General features: G+C 50.2%; 6 protein-coding genes across 6 annotated transcripts, besides 27 other annotated features; all 6 read right to left on the reverse strand.

Moving 5' to 3' along the window:
* Positions 1 to 126: part of a sequence feature (A-rich) that runs on past the window's edge.
* Positions 1 to 587: part of a sequence feature (areas not merged during assembly with more than two copies in the genome that could not be assigned to a particular haplotype) that runs on past the window's edge.
* Tc00.1047053510303.140 (surface protease GP63, putative) lies at positions 206 to 2,512 on the reverse strand (the record flags this gene model as incomplete). The annotated part of the gene is made up of 1 exon (XM_814510.1): positions 206 to 2,512. One exon carries the CDS (start codon positions 2,510 to 2,512, stop codon positions 206 to 208), a length of 2,307 nt encoding a protein of 768 aa, XP_819603.1.
* Positions 588 to 1,280: a sequence feature (heterozygous, non-Esmeraldo-like haplotype).
* Positions 1,281 to 2,560: a sequence feature (areas merged during assembly that could not be assigned to a particular haplotype. This can correspond to areas where the two haplotypes were merged or to regions with more than two copies in the genome that were merged during assembly.).
* Positions 1,515 to 1,641: a microsatellite.
* Positions 2,561 to 8,378: a sequence feature (heterozygous, non-Esmeraldo-like haplotype).
* Positions 3,305 to 3,345: a sequence feature (A-rich).
* Positions 3,668 to 6,838, reverse strand: Tc00.1047053510303.160 (hypothetical protein, conserved; the record flags this gene model as incomplete). The annotated part of the gene is made up of 1 exon (XM_814511.1): positions 3,668 to 6,838. The coding sequence occupies one exon, from the start codon at positions 6,836 to 6,838 to the stop codon at positions 3,668 to 3,670; it is 3,171 nt and encodes a 1,056-aa protein (XP_819604.1).
* Positions 7,204 to 7,226: a sequence feature (AT_rich).
* Positions 8,105 to 8,157: a microsatellite.
* On the reverse strand, positions 8,198 to 11,239 carry Tc00.1047053510303.170 (hypothetical protein, conserved; the record flags this gene model as incomplete). The annotated part of the gene is made up of 1 exon (XM_814512.1): positions 8,198 to 11,239. One exon carries the CDS (start codon positions 11,237 to 11,239, stop codon positions 8,198 to 8,200), a length of 3,042 nt encoding a protein of 1,013 aa, XP_819605.1.
* Positions 8,379 to 9,645: a sequence feature (areas merged during assembly that could not be assigned to a particular haplotype. This can correspond to areas where the two haplotypes were merged or to regions with more than two copies in the genome that were merged during assembly.).
* Positions 9,149 to 9,210: a microsatellite.
* Positions 9,646 to 10,227: a sequence feature (areas merged during assembly that could not be assigned to a particular haplotype. This can correspond to areas where the two haplotypes were merged or to regions with more than two copies in the genome that were merged during assembly.).
* Positions 10,228 to 10,555: a sequence feature (heterozygous, non-Esmeraldo-like haplotype).
* Positions 10,556 to 22,038: part of a sequence feature (areas merged during assembly that could not be assigned to a particular haplotype. This can correspond to areas where the two haplotypes were merged or to regions with more than two copies in the genome that were merged during assembly.) that runs on past the window's edge.
* Positions 11,420 to 11,448: a microsatellite.
* Tc00.1047053510303.180 (hypothetical protein, conserved) lies at positions 11,828 to 16,453 on the reverse strand (the record flags this gene model as incomplete). Its single annotated transcript, XM_814513.1, has 1 exon — positions 11,828 to 16,453. The coding sequence occupies one exon, from the start codon at positions 16,451 to 16,453 to the stop codon at positions 11,828 to 11,830; it is 4,626 nt and encodes a 1,541-aa protein (XP_819606.1).
* Positions 16,594 to 16,619: a microsatellite.
* Positions 16,781 to 16,803: a microsatellite.
* Positions 16,861 to 16,894: a sequence feature (A-rich).
* Positions 16,901 to 16,925: a microsatellite.
* Positions 17,079 to 17,128: a microsatellite.
* Positions 17,253 to 17,300: a microsatellite.
* On the reverse strand, positions 17,371 to 18,048 carry Tc00.1047053510303.190 (cell cycle associated protein MOB1, putative; the record flags this gene model as incomplete). Its single annotated transcript, XM_814514.1, has 1 exon — positions 17,371 to 18,048. One exon carries the CDS (start codon positions 18,046 to 18,048, stop codon positions 17,371 to 17,373), a length of 678 nt encoding a protein of 225 aa, XP_819607.1.
* Positions 18,112 to 18,147: a sequence feature (AT_rich).
* Positions 18,577 to 18,597: a microsatellite.
* Positions 18,832 to 18,886: a microsatellite.
* Positions 18,940 to 18,965: a microsatellite.
* Positions 19,419 to 19,516: a sequence feature (T-rich).
* On the reverse strand, positions 19,554 to 21,635 carry Tc00.1047053510303.200 (glucosamine-fructose-6-phosphate aminotransferase, putative; the record flags this gene model as incomplete). The annotated part of the gene is made up of 1 exon (XM_814515.1): positions 19,554 to 21,635. The coding sequence occupies one exon, from the start codon at positions 21,633 to 21,635 to the stop codon at positions 19,554 to 19,556; it is 2,082 nt and encodes a 693-aa protein (XP_819608.1).
* Positions 21,747 to 21,811: a sequence feature (A-rich).

A 22,038-nucleotide genomic window follows, 5' to 3' on the forward strand; every position in this document is an offset into this window, starting at 1 on the left:
AAAAAAGAAAAGAAAAAAAAAAGAAAACAAGAAAACAAGAAAACAAGAAAAAAAGAAAAAAAGAAAAAAAAGAAAAAAAAGGAAAAAAAGGAAAAAAAAGGAAAAAAAAGAAAAAAAAAAAGAAAATGTCTGAGCTCCTATAGCAAAAGGATTCCAAGCGAGGCCCATGGAGCAGGGGAGGTGCGGTGTCGGCAACAGGTACGGGTCAGGGTGCGACAATCACCGTGCCGATCACAATGAGGAGGAGAAGAAGCGGCGCAGAAGTGACCGCCAGAGCGCTGCCATCGTTATTTCTGATCATCGCAAGGTGTTTCGGGTGGCTTTCCACGTCGGTGCTGCTCGCATCACTGTGCTTCAACATGGTGAGGCAGACATCGCTGAACAAGGGGCATCTTATGCTGCCCGCCGTGAATGGCGCCGGGGGCGTCAGCGTCTGACCCGGTGCACAGGGATGCCACTCCTCGCTGCCCCTGTACCGCACACTTAGCGTGCCCTCACCACACCTCAACTGCACGCACACGTCACCAACAACCGTACTGCCCATCCGGAGGTTCTCCCCAGTCAAGCAGCGCGAGGACGGGCCAACAACGCTCCCAGGCATGATGGCCTCGTCGCCATCCATGCATCCAGTGCCATTCATTGGCGCGATGAAGGGGCAGTACTCCATCATGGCCCCTCGCCTGGAGCCCTGCTTGGTGGCGAAGTACTGGAACTCCGGTGGGATGTTATCGTCCTGGTAAATTGCGCAGGCCCCCAGCGACTGGCGATCAGACGTGCACCGCAGAGTGGCGTCGCTCGAGTCGGTGCAGAACATATCAGGGTACAGCGTGGCACCGTCCGTCACGCACTTGTCGGTCAGCAGCGCGCAGCCGGCTCCGCTGCCCCAGCTCATCGGCTCCGCCATCTCGAAGTTTGCCTTGTAGTAGCCGAGGTCGGTGAACAGTGCCATCGTGATCGCGGTGTAGTAGCCGGAAACAACGAAGCTCGCCATCAGCTCATCCTTTGCGTTCCGCCGTCCCCAGTGAGACATCAGGCCAAGCCACGAAGGCGGCCTCCACTGCTTCTCCACCACCGTGAGCGTGGTGCCCGTTGAGAGGGTTCCGTCCGCCGCTGCCTGCGTTGATGCGGAAATATGTTGGGCCGCACGCAGCTTGAGAGTTTGCTCACCCCTTGCTCCTCCTGCGCCTGGCCTCGCTGGTGGCCTACCAGCTCCACTTCCTGCTCTTCCTCTTACTCCTGATGGAACTCCTCTTGGTAGCTGCATTGGTGGACCATCGGTAAGCCCTGATCTGGGTCGGGCATTGGGACGTCTGGGCCCCTCCTTTTCTGCCTTTCGTTCCGCATCTGTGACAGTCCGAATCACCAGCTGACGCGGAACAGGTGGTGCAGCCGCTGAACCCGGCAAACTCGCTGATTGTGTTGCTGATGGCGCGGATGGTTGTTGAACTGCTGACGATGTTTGTGGTGGTTGCCCCGGTCCCTGTAGTGCCGCTGAACCCGGTGATGGCGCCTCCGGTGCTGATTGTGCAGATAGAGTTGGTGGTGTTCCTGCTGAAGGTGCTGTTTCTGATGATGATGGCTTCGGTGATACTTTTGCTGGTGCTCCTGGTGCTCCTGGTGCTGGTGGTGGTGGTGGTGTTGCTTTCCCTCCTGGCGCCGCTGGATTCCGCATTGGCGGCGCAAACTCCAGCTCCATGCCCGGCGCGGACTCGCAGCCGTAGTGGCGCCTTGCCTGCTCCAGTGTATTCCGGGAATTCACAACGCGGACACTGCTCCTCCCACGCACACCCACCTCCCGCTTCACCAGCGCCTGCTCCTCCATGTCCGCCACAATGAAGCCGAGGGCGTGCGCCATCTCGTGCACAGCCACGCGGATGTGCTGCGACGTGTTCTCGATGTGGCGCGGGTTGTAGTTGATGACGCCAACAACAGGACGCCCTCGCGGGCCCAACGTCGCGCACGGCATCGCCCACGCAAAGGTCGGCTTGAACGTCGGAACAGCAGTCGCGTACAGCACCATGTCCGCATCGGGCACCCCATCCGTGTGGTCCTCCTCCGGCACTGGAAACTTCCCGCAAACACTGCCCTCACGGAACCTCGGCACGACCAGCGGGCCATCCAGTGGCCGCACCAGCAGACGCTCGCTGTGCATCTTCGCCGCCTCGGGAAGAATCACGTTCTCGAGAATGTCCACCTTCTCCTCCGTCAGAATGTCCTCCTCCTGGCAGACCATCTCCTTGCCAAAAAACATGTTTATATGCTCCCCGGCCCTGGTGCAGAATCCCCCCAACCCCTCCAGGTCATCCGCAAACACCTTGATTCGGAGGGGCGCCCAGTCACTGCCCACGGACACAGTGACAGGACTGGCCGGCTCCTCCCCGCCCGTCACTTCGCCAACGTTCCGTGGCAAGAGATCAAACACGCAATGGTGCGGCACCGCAATGACGAGGCCGCCACCAGTGCACAGCAACAGGAGCAGCGCGCAGCAAAGCTGGCGGAGCTGGCGAAACATTGTGAGTAGCTTGTTTCTAGCGTTCAAGACTATTCCTGCATGCACAGCAAAAGTGCGCGCAAGACGACAACACAAGTAACACACACAAAAAAAAAAAAAAGGATTTAGAGAGCCTTTTCGCAAAAGCAAAAAAACGGTTGGCAAAGAAACACCACTGCCATTTTTGCATGTAATGCTGCCTGGATTTGAGAGGTCGTTTGGGTGAACTGGTGATCAGCCAACAAAATTCTCTCAAAAGCCTAATTCACCGGCGTACCCACAAGTAGCATTAAGAAAAGAAAAAAAGAAGAAGCATTCGCTCACAATTGTAGTCTCCTTTATCGCACGAACAAAAAAGAATATCGCCCCCGCATCCATCAAGCACGGATTCATGCTACCATAAGCCTGTTTCTACCAACAAAAACAAAACCGCCGCAACAACATGCCAAAAAGTATATAGAAACATTATTAGTGATAGCACAGCAGGCAAGACAGGCGAGACTCGTGAAACACCGGCAGCGCGAGCACGCGTTTCGTCCCCTCGTCTGCAGTGATGGTCTGCATACTTTATGTATTTCCGAGCCAATACTTCAGAGCGCAGCCATAAGGCACATGCTGTGAATAACGGTACAAACATGTTGATCAGGCACAGCGCTGCCCCGTGATAGTCAAATCCCACTTGAAGAATCCACAGGGAGACGGCGGGAAGAAAGAGAATGAAGCCGCACGCAGCCCATCCATTCATCCAAGTTTGCAAGTAAGCTTTTTCTAGCTTGAGCAAAGTCAGGTTCGGAAATACCGTGTGTTTACATCAAAAAAAAAAAAAAAAAGGCAAAGACAAAGAAAATTAAAAATGAATCTATGTGAGTAAATACGCTGCAGCAATCAGTCGATGCAAACAGAAGAGGTAATGCTTTTATCCCCTTGGTTGTTCTCATTTCTGTAATCTCAAACAAAAAGTGTGCATATCTTCTACATTGAATATTCACACATACACGCCTCAGCAGACCCTTGGTTTCCATTTGCACGAAGCGTGGCGGCTTTGGCTGCAAATTCCCATCAGTCCAGCAGTTGTTACATTCTCTTCTATTTTCCTCTTTGTTGCAAACGCATACACACACAAAGGGACTAGAAATTAATAAATATGAAAAATACACTCAAAGGATCAAAGAATGCTTAAAATCGCGAAGAGACCCTGTTGTTTACGGGAAGTGGCGGCTTGCGGGCGGTGTAGCAGGCCCTCCAGAGCATAAACAGCAGGTCTGCATTGGTCACAATCTCGGCCCGTGTCCCTGACACTGTCTCAATGTCGGCCGCACCGACCATGTCGTACGCAACCACCATTGTCTTAATACCCTGCACAACGGTGGCACAAGGGTGCAGCGGAAGGTTTTCGAGAATCTCAGTTGTCAGAGGCCATCGCTCCCCGCTGCGCCACACGTTTACAGATTGCTTCTTTGAAAAAGTCACGACAAGTCTCTTCACTTCTTGAAAGCCCTCCAGGAAAATAACAGCTGCCGTCGTGCCGCAGCGCAAACGGTCTTTGATCTGACGAAACAGTTGTATATCCGTGTAGATGTTCAGTACCATGCCCTTCATCCGCGCCATAACAAACGCCATGGCTTCTCCTATAGGAAGCTGCTTCAGTACGGCGGGACTAAAAAGGGCACTCGATGCCCTCGCCGTTGCATCCTCATCAATGCAACCGGAACGATCTAAAAGCCGACGAAGCACCTCGCGGTCAGCGTTGAGTTCTTCTGTCCGTGTAATCTCTTCATGTAAAAGCCGCTGATCCTCTTCTTGTTGTCTACGCAGCTGCTCCAGTCGTTTCTGAAGCTGTAGCTTATCAAAGATATCGACATGTGTTTCCTCCGCATGCCTAAGACGCTTCTCCACCTCCTCAACATCCTGCGAGAGTTTCTCGAAGCGACGTTTCCTGCAAAACAGTTGCCAAAAGAGCAGCGCCCGATACAGAATATTTCGTTGGCATTGTTTTTCCCTCACGATAGCCAATGCTCGCAACGAGACAATGCCGCAACGGTACTCATGCCACCGACGCCATGCAGAAAACACCCGGCGACGCCCTCTCTCTATTGTCACCTTTGCGTAAGCCTCCGCAAATCCTGCGGCACAGGCTGCACGATTGCTACTCTTAGTCACAGCACCGGTTGCAGCAGGTGCCACAGAGGCTCCCACTGCATTTTGTCCTCGACTTGCGTAGGACATTTTCCAGTCTTCATACGCCTGTCGCAGAACACGTTGTCGAGACTTCCCAACCAAAAGTGCAAGTTTTTCTTCCGGCAGTACACCACGTCGCATGGCATCATAACACTTCCAACGAGTAAAGAATTCTCCTAAAATCAACCCATTGGAAACTCGAGCAAAGGCCTTTACAATTTCCCCCTGCCGTCGCAGTGCTTTGCGGCGCGAAACCACGCCTCGCCACCTAAAGAGCAGCCGCACGACCCATGTCTGGTGGGATAGTCGCTCCAGCGCAGCCGCGGTGAGCTGTCTTCTGAAGCGTCGCTGCTCGCGATCATAAAATTCGCACCATATGCTGAAATAGCGACGCACAAGCCGAAATTGGTGACGTTCCTCAAGAGTGAGGCAGATTTCCTCCTGCTGCCTGCCACGCAGGCGGTGGAAATTAATGCGCGCCCGCCACTTCGTGTAGTAGGCAAGAAGCAGACGTCGTGCATGAAGACGAGTCAAAAGACCTCCATATTTTTCTTTACGTTGCACCTCCTTTTCTCTTAATATGAGAGCCTTCTGCTCCCATGCAGCGGCTTCGGTGGTGTCTTGGGTAATGATGGCGTTCATGTCATTTATAGCCTGCTGAAGCGATTCCTCCACTGTGTTTCGGAGGCCGCACCACACCTTACTGATGCCATTGCTGCCCAATGCCAGCACCCGCATTGTATCCACATTTCTGATGCAGTCCAGGGAGATAACTTCCTGTCGCTGCTTCTGGTGCTCTTGCGACTCATCAACGTCAACAAACGCCCCACGCACCACTTGCTCCACGCCAAAGTCATCGTCTGGGTTTGCACTCCAGCGTTCCACAAGCCCGTCGGCGTAGGCAACCCACAGACTACGGGACCCCTCGTGAATGACAAGGTCGCGAACGGCAACCTGAAGAGGAATACACTTCAATAAATAAAAGTTCTTTTGCAGCATTACCTCCGGAAACGTTTCATCTACCTTCACATTCCACACATTCACGTAACCATCTTCAGAAGCTGAGAAAATAAGATTCCCCATTAAAGTGAGCGCGTTCACACGATTGGCGTGCCCACGAAGTGTTGCAATCTGCAGTCCAGAGGCACAATCCACCGCAACAATGGCACCGGACATGGAACCACACAAGACAATGTTGGCGCCAAATGCCGCCATGCATGTTAAGCCTTGATGCAATTCTGAGACACCAAATATCCGTGAGATGGCTTCAAAATTCTTCTCTTCCTTGTCCCATCGAACAAACGCCATGTCAGAAGAGCCACTGACGGTAATACCATTAGACAAAACGCAAAAGGCTATAACAGGAGCCTTATGGAAGCATCCCATAGTTAGCGGCACAAGGCAAAGATGGTCATGCACCACAACGGATCCGTCATCGTAGCCCACCCAGAGATGAGTTGGTGTCTCTTTCAGTGCCGTTGGCTTAATAATTTCACCACCCGCCGTGGTACGTGCAGGAAGTCGCGTCGACAACAAGCCGGAGACGCTACTGTAAACGTCAATAGTACCAGTTTCCCCATTCGCGGCCCATATAGATGCACTTGCTCTTACCACCGCCACTCGCACATATGGTCCCTTGATGGTAAAAGGGACATTGTACTGTCCCACATCTGCTTTACTTTGCGTCTTGGTGCCAAGGCTTCGCGGTCCAGTATCAACAGAGGGTGAAAACGTCACCAACGGCATAGCATTTACGGTAACAACCGAGGAAATAGGCGCAGCAGGTTCCGGAGAGTCATCATGGACGCTAGACTGGCCTCTAAGAGACTGTGTAACGCGTGGTGACTTCTTTACCGTACTGCGACGCGTTGTCAACCGACTGCCTGTCGCAGGACGCGCCACTGGCGTCGTCGAGACGGTCGCTGATCCAATGCTTGAGGGAGGTCGTCTATTATTCATTAACGGTACCGCACTGAGCCGGCTCACTGTGCTACGCGTAGGGCATATGGCGGTTAATTTGCTCATCCGCAAGGGGCCTCGTTCCTTTTCCTCTGGAATCTCTTTCCGCCTCAGGGACATACGGAGAGGAGTCGTCGCCGTCGGCTTGTCCCGGGTGGCAGTCGGTTTGTGCACACTCCTCTTCCCCTCCCTTGACAACGGTGTCGACATTGCCAGAGGGGGTGTCTCTAATATATTCCTCTTTTATTCCTTCTCTCTTGGATGGTGCCTCTTCCTTGCCTCAGCGGGTTTCGCCCACCAGTCACGCACACAGACAAACACACGCAAATTCCACCTTCTTTGGACTCCTTTCCGTTCCCTGGGGTAAACGCAATAGACGATCTTTACCCGATTTTGTCCAGAAAATTGAGTTCCTCTGCAGTTCCTTCGTGTGAAACGCACGTCTTTTTGACGTTGCCTGCTTCGTAAATGCAGGCCTCCTTCTCCAAAACAACAACAATTGTCTCTTTGTGAGCAAATAAACCTCACTAAATCTGTTTAGATACTGCAGACAAACACACACAAAAAAAAAGAGGAAAAAAAATTTATTATTATATTACACTCCTTCACTCCGCCCAATGCAAGGCCTAAAAACACACCGCAGCACAATCATCATATTACGACAGGGCATTGAAACACCCCAACGCTCACACAGGCACACACACACACAACATATATATATTGCGTGTTGCATTGATATACACTTAGAGCTCCACCCATACAATTACACACGTACAAAAATGGAAAGAGAATTTAAAAAGAGGGAAAGTTCCGTTCGTTGCGTCTTCTTTCATGTCCTCTACTCTCCCGGCTTTTCGCTGCAAATGTCTCCATATAAGCCACCAAAACAAGAAAAAAAAAAAAATATATATGCTTGTTTGCTTATCTTGATAACAAACAAGATTACCCGCGCAGAAGCCGTACAGGGTTATCTCTCCCTTCATCATCAGGCACTAATATTTGTTTGTTTGTTTCTCTTTTTCGTTCCTCCCTTTTTTTCTATCCCTCTCTCTCACTTCTCTTTCCTGTTGTACTCCCTCTTCGCCTCATGTTCGTTTTGTTTTTCCGTTCGTTTGTTTTTTCCCCCTTCTTGGAGACATGTATTATTTTATCCTTCATTCGGTCCTCCTGCCCTATTCTCAACCCGTCCCAACCCACTCCCTTCCCCCATCAAATAAACCAACGGATGAGGAGACCGAGAAGGGAGCAAAAGTGCGCATGGGAGAAACGATAAAGGCCATATGTACCCGCAGAAAGAATTTTAAATGCACGCCGCATTGTTCATTTCCTCTTCCTTCACACTACACATATATACAGAGAGATGTCAGTATCATGATGTCAACCTCGACCGCCCTCTCCTCATGCCTACCTCTTTGCCCCGGTATCCTTTTACTTCGCCCCCCTTTTTTTTTTCCTTTTCTTTCCTCTTCTCAGCCCATATATTTATTTATATATGCACGTGTGCACGCATGTATGTACGGATGGATGCAATAACTTTTCTTTTTTTTTTTTTTTTTACTTCCACAATTATCAAAAAATGACATGCTCACCACCGGCGCTGCAAAGGATGGTGCGCCTAAGTAAACGACTGACACGCTTCGACCCGGGGCGCCTTATAGCAGTTCTTGGTTCACTCTGAGAGGTTTCCTTCTTGTCATCGTTTCCATGAAAGCAATTTAACCCGTCACCAAGACAAAACGCACCCTCGGCATCCTTTACATAGAGCTCATCATAGAGCAGCATCCATGCTCGCATGGTCGCCTCCACCGCGTCGTACGTTTCATCCCAGTCAATGTCAATGGTTTCAATGCCCAGGAGCGCCAATGCCTGATAGTACTTTGCATGTAGAGTGCGATGGCTGTAAAGCAGCAATGAAATGCCAATCGTTGGTACTGGCTCGGACATCGGCATGCCTTGCTGCAAACGGCGTCCTCCAGCATCACTGTTCCGTCCGGTTACCGGCGAATCATTCCGCGATTGCTCTATGCTTCCGCGTTGGCTAGTGCCGACGCTATTGGCGCGCGCGTAGGCCAATCCAGCTCGAAGGCCCAGCCTTGTCAGCTGCCGTTGAGGCACCTTTGGAAGTAATTCCTCTGTGACCATCGGCTGCGGTAAATACGCATCCGGCGACACAAAAGAATTGTTCCCGGACGCCATCTCTAGCTGGCTGACACGTTTTTCTTGCTGCTTCGGTTGCTTAAGTCGTTGAATCTGGGCATAAAGCGCAAGATACTTGACATATCGCGTCCAGTCCAGGTGCTGCCCTGCGATGGACTCCGCACAGTCTAGAAAACGTTTGTTCACGGAGAAAAATCTAACCAGGGAGGCCACAAAGCGATCCGTGCCCTGCTCGGTGAAGTGCGCCGTGATGGAAAAGTCCAGCACGGAGCAAAGATCCCCCACAGCGTCCACGTTGGAAAGGTTGCCAAGGTCCGCGCCGTTATACGGTGGTGCACATGGCACCTTAACAGCGGCAAAGGCTGTTGGTGGCGTTTTTGGTGATGGTGTTTTTGGTGATGGTGATGATGGTGGTGTTGTTGGCGCCTTCGCGTCGTCAGCAGCGAAGGCATTCCTGTTCTCCACATTCCGGTTCGTCTTGTCATTCTGCGGCGAAGACGATTTTTCGAGGAAATCCCTTTCGCGGCGTTCCCAAAACTCGTAGCGCAACCAAAAAAGGTCCTTTTGGGTTGTGTGCACTATCATATTCCACACCCGCCTGCTACCCACCAGGGCCTCCTTCACCGCCTGTGGCCGCATCTTCTGCTCGAGAAAAAAAAGATTGTAGTTGCAATTGAGCACCTGCCCACATATCGCCTCGCAGTCTTTGCGGTAACTAATAGGATCCTGTGTCATCTGAGCGTAGTGAATGGCCATGACATCTGCCGGCGGCACAATGACGGCGTCGTAGTTCGCCGCTTGCATCGTGAGGAAGAAGATGTAACGGCTGATGGCTATTTGGAGGGCATCACGGCGAACTTTTTTATTCGGCAACGACGACGGCAAAGGGGACCGCTTCCCGTTTCCAAAATGCGTGTTGCCTCCCATTTTTGGCCGCCCCCGCTGCGTATTCCCAGTGACGTGCTTCTCATCGTCCTTCGATGAATCAAAGAAGAAGGACTCCAGCTGGTTCAGTGCACGCGTGGCCTCGGCGTAGCTGTATACTAACCCATCGTCCAATGCCAGATCCACCTTGAGGTATCCATCGACCAGCAGGTTGATGATGGTCTGGACGGCGTCGCCAACAAAAAGCTTGGGGCGGAGCTTAATCCCGTTGATGTACTGCAATTGCAATCCGCATATCTCAAAAGGGACTTTCGTCCGGTATGGATTCATGTTGTGTACCCCTTTCCAGACCTCCCAGTTGATTGTGTGCAGCTTGTAGAGATGCGCGATATCGAACCATTCGTTATGCGCAAGGTTCCGGTTCTCAGCAAAGGGGCACCCTACAATGTTAACTACCTGCAGATTGCTGAGCGAAAAGAGTGTCATGTTAGGATCATTAAGCTGCTCATTCTCACTCAGGTCAATGTCAACTAAGTTGGTCAGCTTGTGAAAGTATTTGGGTAGAGTGCGGAGATCACACGCTCGAAGAGAAAGCCTCTTCAGCGGAATGGGCTGAGGAACGTTGGCAATACGACCAGCACGGCTGAGTTGACTCATACCTATGCGTGTGCTTCCATGAGAGACGACGCTAACATTGTCTTCGTTTGCCTCCGTCACGACGTTGGGCGCAGTGCCGAAAAAGGCACTAGACGGGCCTAATTTCCTTACTAGTCGACCCGCAAGAACATCCAACGTCTCTAATGCGTTCTCCGCAAGGTCAAGGTAGGAGAGTTTGCGTAGCTGCACAACAACTTGCGGGACAGCCACGAGATGCATCCCCCGCAGGTGCAACTCCGTAAGAGTGAGTGGAAGGTGGGGCCCAAAGAAATCCAAGTCATCAAAGTTGAAGAAGTTTCCCGATATGTCAAGCGTCACCAGCGTCGTGATTCCCCTGACGCCAGTGGGAATTTCCCCTCGTATGCCGCAGTTGGCGATGCGCAAAATCTGGAGTGATGGCAAGGCTGAAAACTCCACCCCAGCGAACTGCATGTTGAGGTTATGCGAGAGGTCCAGCTCCTTTAGGAAGGGGCAGCGCAGAAGAGATTCCGGAATGACGCTTAACGAGCAATCACGCAATATGACACTTGTCAACTTCTCCATGCGCGGGAGCACATCTAAGGCACGGGCTTGTTGTCCCAACGGGTTCATGCTGGCGTTGATCAGACGTAAGTTCTCCATCGAGCCCAGCACCGCTGGCACTCGGTCAAAGCGATTGCCGTCGATGTACAGCTCCTCAATGTCCGGCAGCAGTGTCAATTCCTTACCGAGGTTATACAGCCTATTCTCCGACAGGTGCAGCCGTCGCGCAGTATGCAACTTATCACGTCGAATGAGATCAATGTACTTGGGAAGGAGAATGTCTAACGAGCGGGATGTCAGGTCGACATCACCGTCACGCCCCACGTGCAATCCTGTTGCACCAAAGTTAGTATTGACCTCTTTTCTGCCCGAAGATTGGCTGCAGCCCATTTCATGCGTGTGTGCCTGTATCTAATCTATAGATATGTATAGATAAAGAATACGCCTTGTGTGTGAGGAAAAATAATAAAAAAAGGGAAAAAAGGATAAAACACCACTCTTGCGCGCAGCCTCAAATAAAGAAGTTGCCTTGGAAAAGAATTTGACAAACACAACACTATTGTTGTTGGAAATAATAATAATAATAATAATAATAATAAAATCCGGTGGTGACACGAAAAGCCATGGACTTAAACACAAACACACAAATCGAAAAGAAGAAAAGACGGCCGTGAAGCACCACTCTTGCAGTGTCTTCTGCGCAGTGTGGAATAAGGAAAAAAGCAAAACAATGCGCCACAGCGGTTCCGCTACTCTCCATGTATAGAGAAAGCAGTATGCATCAGGGTTGACGGATTCCTCTGCCCTTTTGCTTATTATTTGTTTGTTTTATTCACACTCCCGTCGCGACTCTTCCGCTGCATTGCGCCCGCAGCCCAAAAAACAAACGCGCACAATCCAAATGATTAGGAAGAGTGAGCATAAGGGAATTCATTTAATTTTGTTAGTTTACCCCCTTTACTCCTTCTCTTGTTCCTTTTACGCGCCCGGAGCCAGCATGACTTTCACCCCACCTGTCATTGTAAGGGACCCCGTGCGCCACAACCTCACCACATCCTCCAGCACCTCTACATGCATATAATGCGTCGCACTCGTGGAGGCGCGAAACACGCGATAAATTTTGTACGCCTTACCAAATCGCGCGGCAAAAAGAAACTCCCGCAGTGACATCTCAAAGTCACGCCGTACGTTCGTGCATGTGCTCTTCACCTCCACGTAGGCCAAAATCTCCGTTGACGTGGTCGACGGAGCGTCTCTCACAGTGCGACGCACAAGAAGAATGTCGTACGGAGTGCCGTATTCGCCGTTTTCATTTACCCACACAACATCAACGTCCGGTGGCACCTCCGCCCGCAGCTTCGCCGCAACAAAACGCTCCGCTGCCAATGCGTAATCGGCGGTCTCCCGGTTCTCCTGCACAACCATCGCAGGAGCAACAAACTGTGACCGGCCACCACGCCGCGCACGCCTTCGGGCGGACGACTTTTTCTTCGGCGTTGGTGCAGTGGGCGTTGATGGGCAGCCTTCATCCTCCGAATCGCCTCCGGCATTACTGCGACCGTGCTCCATGGCACGCAGAACGTCGTGTGCGGAGTCAAAGAGATCACACTTCCACTGTGGCAGTGAACGAGCCATGTAACCGCCCTCGCCCCACAACAGCAGCTTCATCTGCGGCATTTTTAAGCCTCCTAGTATCCCTGATGTGTTTTGGGCAACGCCCTCTTTTCCCCTGGGGCCAAACCCGTCTTTTCCCAAAGGAAAATGGTCACGAAAGCGTAAAGCCGGTGCCGCCGAAATTTGCCACACTTCTTCCAACACTGCCGATGATGATGATGGTGGTGGTGGTGGCAACTCCGTTGTTGTCGGTGGGCACGGAGGCGGCCGGGTATCATTAAAGCAAAGTTCTGCATCTCGTAGAGACTCCTGCAAGACCTTCTTCACCCCCTGTCGTACTTCCTCATCCATCAAGGGGAGAAACAAATCCGCAATCGCGTCGGCTGCAAGAAAAGAAAAAAATTCCTCATCCGCACCGTAGAGACAATTGTGCTGCTGCACATACCAACAGCGCACGGTACGCGTCATCACATAGGTTTTCCCCTGAAACCGAAGCACCTCCCGCAAAACCGGCTCTGCAGCAAGTACAGTGCTAAAATACTCCAAGGAATGCCGTACCTGGGAGTGCACAAGGGCATAGTAGTGCGGGTAATGCGTGCGCAAAAATTCCTGCACACGAGGGGCACACTCCGCAATTTTATTGTGAAATCCGGTACTATTGACGGCATTCATTCGTCCAAATGTCACAATCTTCTCAGTACACATCTCCAACGCTATAACTCCCATCCTCTGCAGCACGGCAGCTACAGCATAATGTGGCTGTTCTGTGAATATGAGAACGGGCAGAGACGGTGTCATATCCTCACCAACAGTGTCATCATTATTCTTATCAACGGCAGCACCATAAAGCGTGGTAACTTTGAGCGTAAGGCCGGAGAAGCCGCGATAGTACGGACCACAGTAAAACAACCCCTCCGCCGGACTTCTCCAACGACCATGAAGAGGAAACGTGTGCCCCGCCAGACTGTCGCCTGACACAACATCCACCACACCCCTCAGAGCCGCCTCTGCGGCGCTACCCGGAATTACCGGTTTTTGCTGCTCAAATCGCCTTAGGAGATGCCTGTAATGTGACGTGCACGAGTAGGAAAAAACACGTAGAAAAAGCTCCGTGAGGGACGCATTAATTTCAGGACCGGCCATAATACGTTTTCTGCATGCCTCTGCAGCCGCTAACCATGTTGCCAGAGATGGAACAGGTGAGACACGTAGCACATCAACAGCGAGTTCGTAAAAGTCTTCCCCAATAAAATTAATGGATCGGTCAAGCATATGCGTCCTGTCCACATCCGGGAGTGGCTCCCAGCACACCGTCTCACATGTCGCCATCTCACGCACGACAAGTTCCCCATTTTCATCCAGGCCCGTATGCGTCATCGACAGTGGTATGATCGGAAGTCTCCTCGCATCGATAAGAACCTCCTCCTCATCGGTTTCCGCAATGCGACGCAAGAGATATCGTATGGTGAAGACTGAAATGCGTTTGCCCACTCGCAGCAAACATAGCAGACGCAAGGCAACAGCAGCCGTGAGTGCCTCAGGCATTCCCATTGGACTGGGTAATAGATATTTATTATCATATTCCATGCCACTTTGCACCACGGCTATCCACTTGTCAAGAAATCTATGTGCATGCTGGAACAGACTGATGTCACCATTCTGCCTGGAGAGGGAAAGAACATCTCGTATCTCATGAGGGGCAAAATGCAGAAAATCCTGTAGACCATGGCGTTTAAATTCGCCAATAAAGGGGAATAATTCAGAAGGTGCGTGCCAGCTTTCGACACGCAGGGCAGCACCACTCACATCACTCTCACTGCCATGGCGTGATAGAGAAGGCAACCAGACCACATCCCGCAGACCGTGCAGAATTTCCGCAACCCCGTTAGCAATCCTTGACGACGGTGGCGCATGACACCACATCCCCACCAGCCACCAATACAGAAGTAACATGCGCAAGGCCATTTGACATGCCTCCAAATCCGTGCGTTCAGCTCCGTTAAAGTAGTCTCGCATTTGACTACGCACAGCCTGCAAGAGAAACCCATCATACAACCAACTCTCAGGCACTGACGTTAACACCCCATGGCCCTCAAGCTTCCCTAACAAACTAGTCAACTTATGGTGAAACTCTGAATCCTGCAACCCGCGCAGAAGTATCTCGCCATCCAACACCGTTACCAAAGGGTACCCATCCACGCCCTCTGCTGATGCATCAAAAATGAACTGTAGTGGGTGAAACACAAGAAGATCCGTTGATGTATGACGCCCTGATAAGAGAACTCTCCGGAAGAGTAAACTCCGTGCGGCCAATAGGGGCAATAATGATTTCGTCGCCACAAGCGGTAAAAACATCAAATCAGCAAATCCCAATTCGAGGCAATGAAGTAGTAACTCGCCAGGAGAAGAAGTATTCATACCCTCACCACACTCCGGAGCATTCGCATGGGAAGCAAGGGAATTGTGGAATGCGCACCATACGTCTGATGTCTCATTGGAAGAGAAAAAACGGAGAAGTGTGTCCGCATCGACAGAAAAAGGATCATTACTAATCGACGCGACACCAACATGCTCCTTCGCGTCCCTCTCTACTCGTCGTAAGCGTGATAATAACTTGGAAGCATATGTCCTAAAAACAGCAAAATCACCGCATGGAGCGACACACACCCCTGCAACAGTCGAAGATTGCATAACCGCCAAAGAACGCAATATCGACAGAACCTTCTCAAGAGGAATAGGAGGAGGTTCAAGCAATGTCGGCAACGGTGTGGAACCTGCTGCTACTCCTGCTGCCGCCTCCGTAGTTGACGTCTGCGCATCCTCTGATTGTATCTCCTCTTTTTGCTGTTTCAGGGGATGCATTAGCGTCTCTTCAAACACTTCTGTCCGTTCCTCCACAACCACCCCACGCCGACGCTTTCTCGTGTGCGCAGAAGTTACCATCTTTGGCGTGGTCTTTGTTGCATCTGTTGCCGTCACCGTCGCTGCTGCCGCATAAGGAAACGCCAAAGAGGAGAATGAACTAACAGGCATCGGTGGCATTTGTTCTACCCTGGCTGTTTCCGACGCGTGCATTTCATGTCTTACATCAACAAGCAAGAAAGAGGACTCCGCGCTTAGAATGCCATGAAGTGATAATCCTCCATCGGACCCGTTGCACGTCCCCCACATCTCAGGCGGAAAGTCCGTCCCCATCGCCTCCTCCTGCGAGGCATGCACAACAAACTTCACCTCACGAGGTGGTTCCTCCGCGTGGTTTTTGTGTGACATCATCGCTGTATGCAAGGATTGCATAACACGCTCATAAATGACTTTGTTGCGTTTGTAGCACCATGCATTTTCATTCAACAAATCTGAGAAAAACGTCGAGGTTCTCCCAACCTCCTGACGCACAAATCGCAACAGCCAAGGAAAGTGCTGAATATGAATGCCCAGCTGCATGCTTGTGTATTTGCCTCCCTTGTAGCAGCACGCGAAGGCGCGGACGGCATCACCTGCGTCTCCCCCACCTGAAAGCAGCGCCTGGGCGTTCGTGTCGAACAGGAGAAAATGCATAAACTCTGTGCTCGTGACAGGGGCTGTGTTGGTGCCCACACTCACACCAAACAAGTGCCGGACGCATGGCAATGCCGCAAGGGAGCAGCCAAGACCAAGTTCGGCGTACATCTCAACATTCTCCGTAAGGCACACCTCCGCCTCCAACTCATACAACGTCACCACAGGCCGTGTCGCCACGGCGCTCTGAATCATTGCCGTAATACGGGATTGAAGCACCGCTGTAGATGCCAGTGACGGCACCTGCTTCAATGAGAAGGGCAGTCCGTCTGGAAGCGGGGGCTGCCCTTCTTTACTGTAAAACCTCGCGTATATTCTGCACAGAATGTTCTCCACCGTCAGTGGTGGGGCAGTTGAAGTACGGTCGTGTCCAGACTGCAGCTCCTTGACATATGCGTCAATCGCCTCCATGGAAAACAAAGTTGCTCTTTGCATCTGCAGCGGATGCTCGTCCACCAAAAGCAGACGGAAGGAAATTCATCCATGCAATAAAAAAAAAAAAAAAAAGGAATGACTCGTGGCGTGCGCCGCACGGAGAGAACAGGGAGGAGCACCGCGCCCACAGAAGAGATGCAAATAATAATAATAATAATAATAATAAGACGGATGTGCAAAAAACGAAAGGCCAGTGCCAAGTTGCTGGACGTGTTTGTGTGCTTTTGCGTGCGTCGGGTTGTTTACGGCACGGTGCAGTCAGAAAAGCCAAAAGAAAAAAATAATAATAAATTCGCCACAGTGATAAGGGAAAAAGCGTAAGGCAGCGTGTGTGTGTGTGTGTGTGTGTGCAAGATGCAAGATGCAAGATCGGTCTGGACGAGTCCCTGCCCCTCCCTCCCTCCAGCAAAGAAAAGAAAAGAAAGAAAGGGGAGGAAAAGATAACAGTTTTTCTTTTTTTTTTTTTTTTTTTCGCTTCGATGCGCCCCACGTCCCTCCACCCGTCAGAGAAAAAGTATCCCAACGCGCACAGGCACAAGCTACATAATAAAGAAGGAAAAAACAAATAAATTTGTGTTCGTCGCATCTCAATTCGGAGCTTCTCTTTCTTTTCCACTACGACCCGTACGTACATGATGTATATATGTATATTATTTACATACATATGTTTATGTACCAATCTGCCCTGCTTCCGTCCTCTTTTCTACATCTATCCCACTGCACAGGGTATTGCAGATCTCCCATCCCCTTGTGATTCCAAAGGTCCAGCAATTAATGGATGTATTCCTTTGATCTCCCTTTGTTTTTGCTCTTCTTCTCGTCGTTATTGTTGTTGTTGTTGTTGTTGCTTTTTCTTTGCGTCTACGCCCTCTTTTTTTATCCGTGTATTTCCAAAATGAGGTGAAACAAAACAGTCTCTATGCAGCTTCTAACTTGTCCTTCGCCCTCTGCCCCATGAGGTTAATAAGCAGCTCCTGCAGCGGCGAGACCTCCTCCCGTGGAATAAGATCAAACTCCCAGACAAAGTACATGAAATGTTTAAGCGCCGTGTTAATGTGTGACTCCTCCTGCAGCTCACGTATCTTCGCGAAATGTGAGTAATATACATGCGCATAGACCCGGAAAAGGCGTTTAAAACATATTTTCACCCGTTCTACAAAATCCGGCGGATAGGGGTTGCGATCCTCCGAAGGGAATATGCGCTCATCATTGATCTGCTTCTCAATCCACTCCATAAGCAGGCGCACATACTCAGGGGCACTCACCTTTGTTGCCTTTGGGTACTCCGGGGGATCCTTCCAAAGGTACTCGTATCGGGGACCAGAGGACATCACCGGACAGCTGCTAGTCGTGCAAAACTCCGTGAGTGAGCCGTAAAGAACATTCGTGATGTTGTAGAAATCAACCGTATGTACAGAGAGCCAATGATTGAGGTTGGCCCCTTGTGGCAGACGCACAGCCTTGCTCAAATCACCAGAACGCACAAGAGATTTGGCAAATTTGTGTAGATTATAACGTTCTGTCCCTTCCTTATGTTTTTTCTTGGGTTTATATGTGCGGTCAGAGTCAAACAATTTGGCCCTAAACTTTTTCATGGCACACTAACAACAAACAACAAACAACAAAAAAAACGGCTACGTGTGTAGTGCGATAGGTACAAAAATAAATATATATTTTTATTTATTTATAAATATCAAATGATATTCTCCACCCCCCGTCGTGTGTTGATGAGTGACGCCCCCTCATGCTGTTGAATGCTGCACGCCGCCAACAATATTTGCTGCCAGCGCACACGCACGTCCACCACCCTCCGCCCCACCCGGCCCCTTTGATGTGCGAAGCCACAAATCCTCCAATCATTACGATGGAATTTGACCAACCGCATGGCGTACGTGTGGTCGTAAGACGCATGCACGAAAGTGTGCGGGTACGGCAGTCACCAACAGAAATGAGGCAAAAAAAAAAGAAAAAACGTACAGACTGACCGAAACAAAAACGTCCAATATGAACTCTCTCTCTCTCTCTCTGCACGCACGTCCACCACACAAGAGGAGTCATGAAAGGTGGGTGTTCAACCGGATTAAGACACGCTCCATTGCGCAAATATAAAAATGTCCGCAAGTACACACACACACACACACACATATATATAGGTAGATATATATCTAAGGAGGGTGGGAAGGGGGTTTAAAACAAAATGGAAGGAAGAAGAAAAGCTAAAAAAAAAAAAAGAAGTGGAGATTCAAATACACATAAATATATATGTATTGTGTATATTATAAGCGCACACCCACCCATTTGCATATTTACAAGAAAAGCATTGCATGAAGTGATCGAGTATATACGTATCACCAGCCATCTTGTTAAATGGTTAACTTATATATAAATACATACATACATAGATACATACATACATACATAGATAGATAGATATTATATGTGCCTTCAAAGCCAAATGTTTGCGCAAATGTAAAGAATTGGGCTTTAAGAAAAAAAAAAAAAAAAAAAAAAACCACTGCTGTACACATGTACCTCCCACTCCAGTAAAACCAGAAGGAGATAAAAGGAACCAAAGCCAATTCGACATAAAAAGAACGGGATGGCCATAAATAAAAAAAAAAAAACGCAAACTAAAAGAAAACAATTAACCACACACTTGCACTCAAACAATCGTCTTCTTGCTTTCCTACCAATCAATCTTATTCATCTTTTGCCGTTGTTTGTCCTCCCGTTTTTTTTTTTCCTCTCGAATAAATCCGATGGCCCGCACTCGATAGGGTGTGTACATGCCCCCCTCCCCCCCCCCCCAGTAATACGCGGCCGGTCCGGGCGCTGGCCAAATGCCGTCAGCCCTGCGCCAGCAGCAAAAATGACCCCATGAGGGAAAAAAACATCGCACTACATGTGTTTAACAACAAAAGGGGGGAGAGAGAAATGCCAACCACTTGTCGATACGGCCACGCCCTTCTCGTTTTTATTATTATTATTATCGGAGAGTTTCTTCTCGTTTTTTCTTTCCGTTTTTTGTTTGTTTGTTTTTTCTTTTGTTGTTGTTGTTTGATTGGTGCTCTTCTTTGCCCCTCATTGTTGTGTGTGCCCTTCACTGCACCGTGACGCTCTTTGCAAGATTACGCGGGCAGTCTACATTGTGCCCACGTCGCACAGCAAGATAATACGCAAGCAACTGCAGTGGCACAACGTTAACAACACCTTGCAAACAATCCACCACCTTTGGCACTTCTACGCACAGCGTGGTAGCATTCTCTACCTCTGCGTCCTTCTGGGTCGTTATCGCAACTACACGTCCACCACGTGCCTTCACCTGCTGGATGGCACTTTTGCCACGCTCAAAATGACGGTCATGCGCACAAAAAGCAATCACCCTCGAGTTCGCATCCACAAGTGCAAGCGGACCGTGTTTTAGCTCGCCAGAGTGAATGCCCTCTGTGAAAACGTAGCTTACCTCCTTTACCTTTAGAGCGGACTCCAGTGCGGTAGGGTAGTCGTAGCCTCGACCAATTACAAGGATGGTAGAGGCATCATGCCACTCCTCTGCGATGGAAATAACGGCGTCGCTGACAAACTTCAGACACTGAGAAATGGCTGCGGGAAGGGCAGCAAGTCCACTAATAATTTCTGCACGTCTTTTCTGAACATATTGATTGTTCTCTTCCTTTCCTTCTTCTACTTCCTTCTTATTTTCCTCAGTGTTCCCACGTATGTTTTTTGTAGTCTCCTTGTCATTCCAGGAACTATTCGTTGTTTGACTCATTAACAGAGCCAGAAGGGTGAGGAGAACAATCTGTGATGTGTAGGCTTTCGTTGAGGCAACTCCCACCTCCACACCAGCGTTGAGGGATATGGCGTAATCTGTCTGCCGCGAGACGGTGGAGCCCGGGACATTTGTCACCCCGATAAGAGTGGCACCGGCTGCTTTAGAGTACTGCAGTGCCATTATTGTATCGGCAGTCTCGCCGGATTGTGAAACAAACACGCAGATATCATCGCGATGAACACGTGGCTGCCGGTCCATAAAGTACGGGGCATTCTCCACCACCACAGACAGGTTCCGCAGCAACTCTTCAAAGATCGGACGCACAGCAAGACAGCTGTGGTATGAGGTTCCACATGAAATCAACATAAGACAATGTGCCCTAGAAAGAGCTGCTAATATACTCGCATCCATGCCATCAAAGTTTACGTCACCCTTTAAAAAGTTTATGCGACCACGCATCGTGCGTGTGACGCTCTCTGGCTGCTCGTAAATCTCTTTCAGCATAAAGTGCTCGTAGCCATCCTTGGAAAGACCTTCGGGCGTGGCATCAATGATCTGCGGCGCACGACTGACGGGCGTTGCCACGGCGACAGAATTATTAAGACCAGCCGTGGTGTTGCTGGTGGCGTAGAGAGCAAGCGCACCATCGTGAAAGTGCGCAATGTCGCCATTCTCCAAAAAAATGACCTCACGCGTGTGTGCAATAAAAGAATTGGCATCCGAGGCAAAATACAACTCGGTCAGTGGCAGGGCATCTCCATTCGCAACCGCGCCGCTTGGGCCCCCACGACGAAAACCGACCATTAGCGGGGAACTCTTACGGCAGGCAATCAGTTCATTGGGAAAGAACATCGATTTAACCAGCAGCGCATACGCGCCCTCCAACATGGAAGTAATTCTTGTGGCAAGTTCAACAAGTGACAGTTTTGGCTCCTGCGTGTGCAGATACTCCAGAAGCACCGCAATCACCTCCGTGTCCGTGTCGCCGCTGAAGTGGTAGCCCCTCTCCAGCAGCATCTGCTTGACCGGCATGAAGTTCGTCATGATGCCATTGTGCACCACGACAAAGCCCTGATCGTTGCTGGCCTGCGGGTGGCAGTTTTTCACAGAAGGCATGCCGTGGGTGGCCCAGCGGGTGTGGGCAATGCCGACGTGAACGTCAAAAGACGCGTCGAGGTCCACCAGCGAGACGGTCTCGTCGCTGAAGACAATTTTACGCAGCTGCGCAATATTCCCCACGCTGCGAATAAGCACCGGTGGCTGGTCGGCATCCTGGCCGTCGATGCAAAGACCAGCGCTGTCGTAGCCCCGGTACTCCACACGCTGCAGTCCGTCAAGCAACACGTTGAAGATCTCCCGCACCGTCTGTCGTTTGTGATAATTGATGTACGCGAATATACCGCACATCGCTTGGGCCCAATATATATATATATGTATGTATAAACTATCAGAAACAAAGAAAGAAGAAAAGAATGTACACTTCCACCAGACACACACACACACACGCATGAATCCATTAAAAAGAAAGAACAAGAACGAGAAGAAGAAAAAAAAAAGAAAAAAAATTGAGAAAAAAAAAAAAACAATAAACAGGGTTGTTAGATACGTGCATTACAGATGCATGCCGGTAATGATGTGGTAACAACCGACACAATTTACTGTCTGCCACCAATTCAATCCTCATTTGGGCCGCAGCACCAAACACCACAGAGAGGCACGCGCCAGAACGTTCACTTTATCCATTCCTAACGGATTGACAGTAGCACCAAAAAGAAAACACTCAGAGATATAGAAATATGTATATAGTCAC

This window comes from Trypanosoma cruzi, genomic scaffold, assembly GCF_000209065.1.
Source record: "Trypanosoma cruzi strain CL Brener 1047053516707 genomic scaffold, whole genome shotgun sequence".
NCBI classification, from domain to species: domain Eukaryota; phylum Euglenozoa; class Kinetoplastea; order Trypanosomatida; family Trypanosomatidae; genus Trypanosoma; species Trypanosoma cruzi.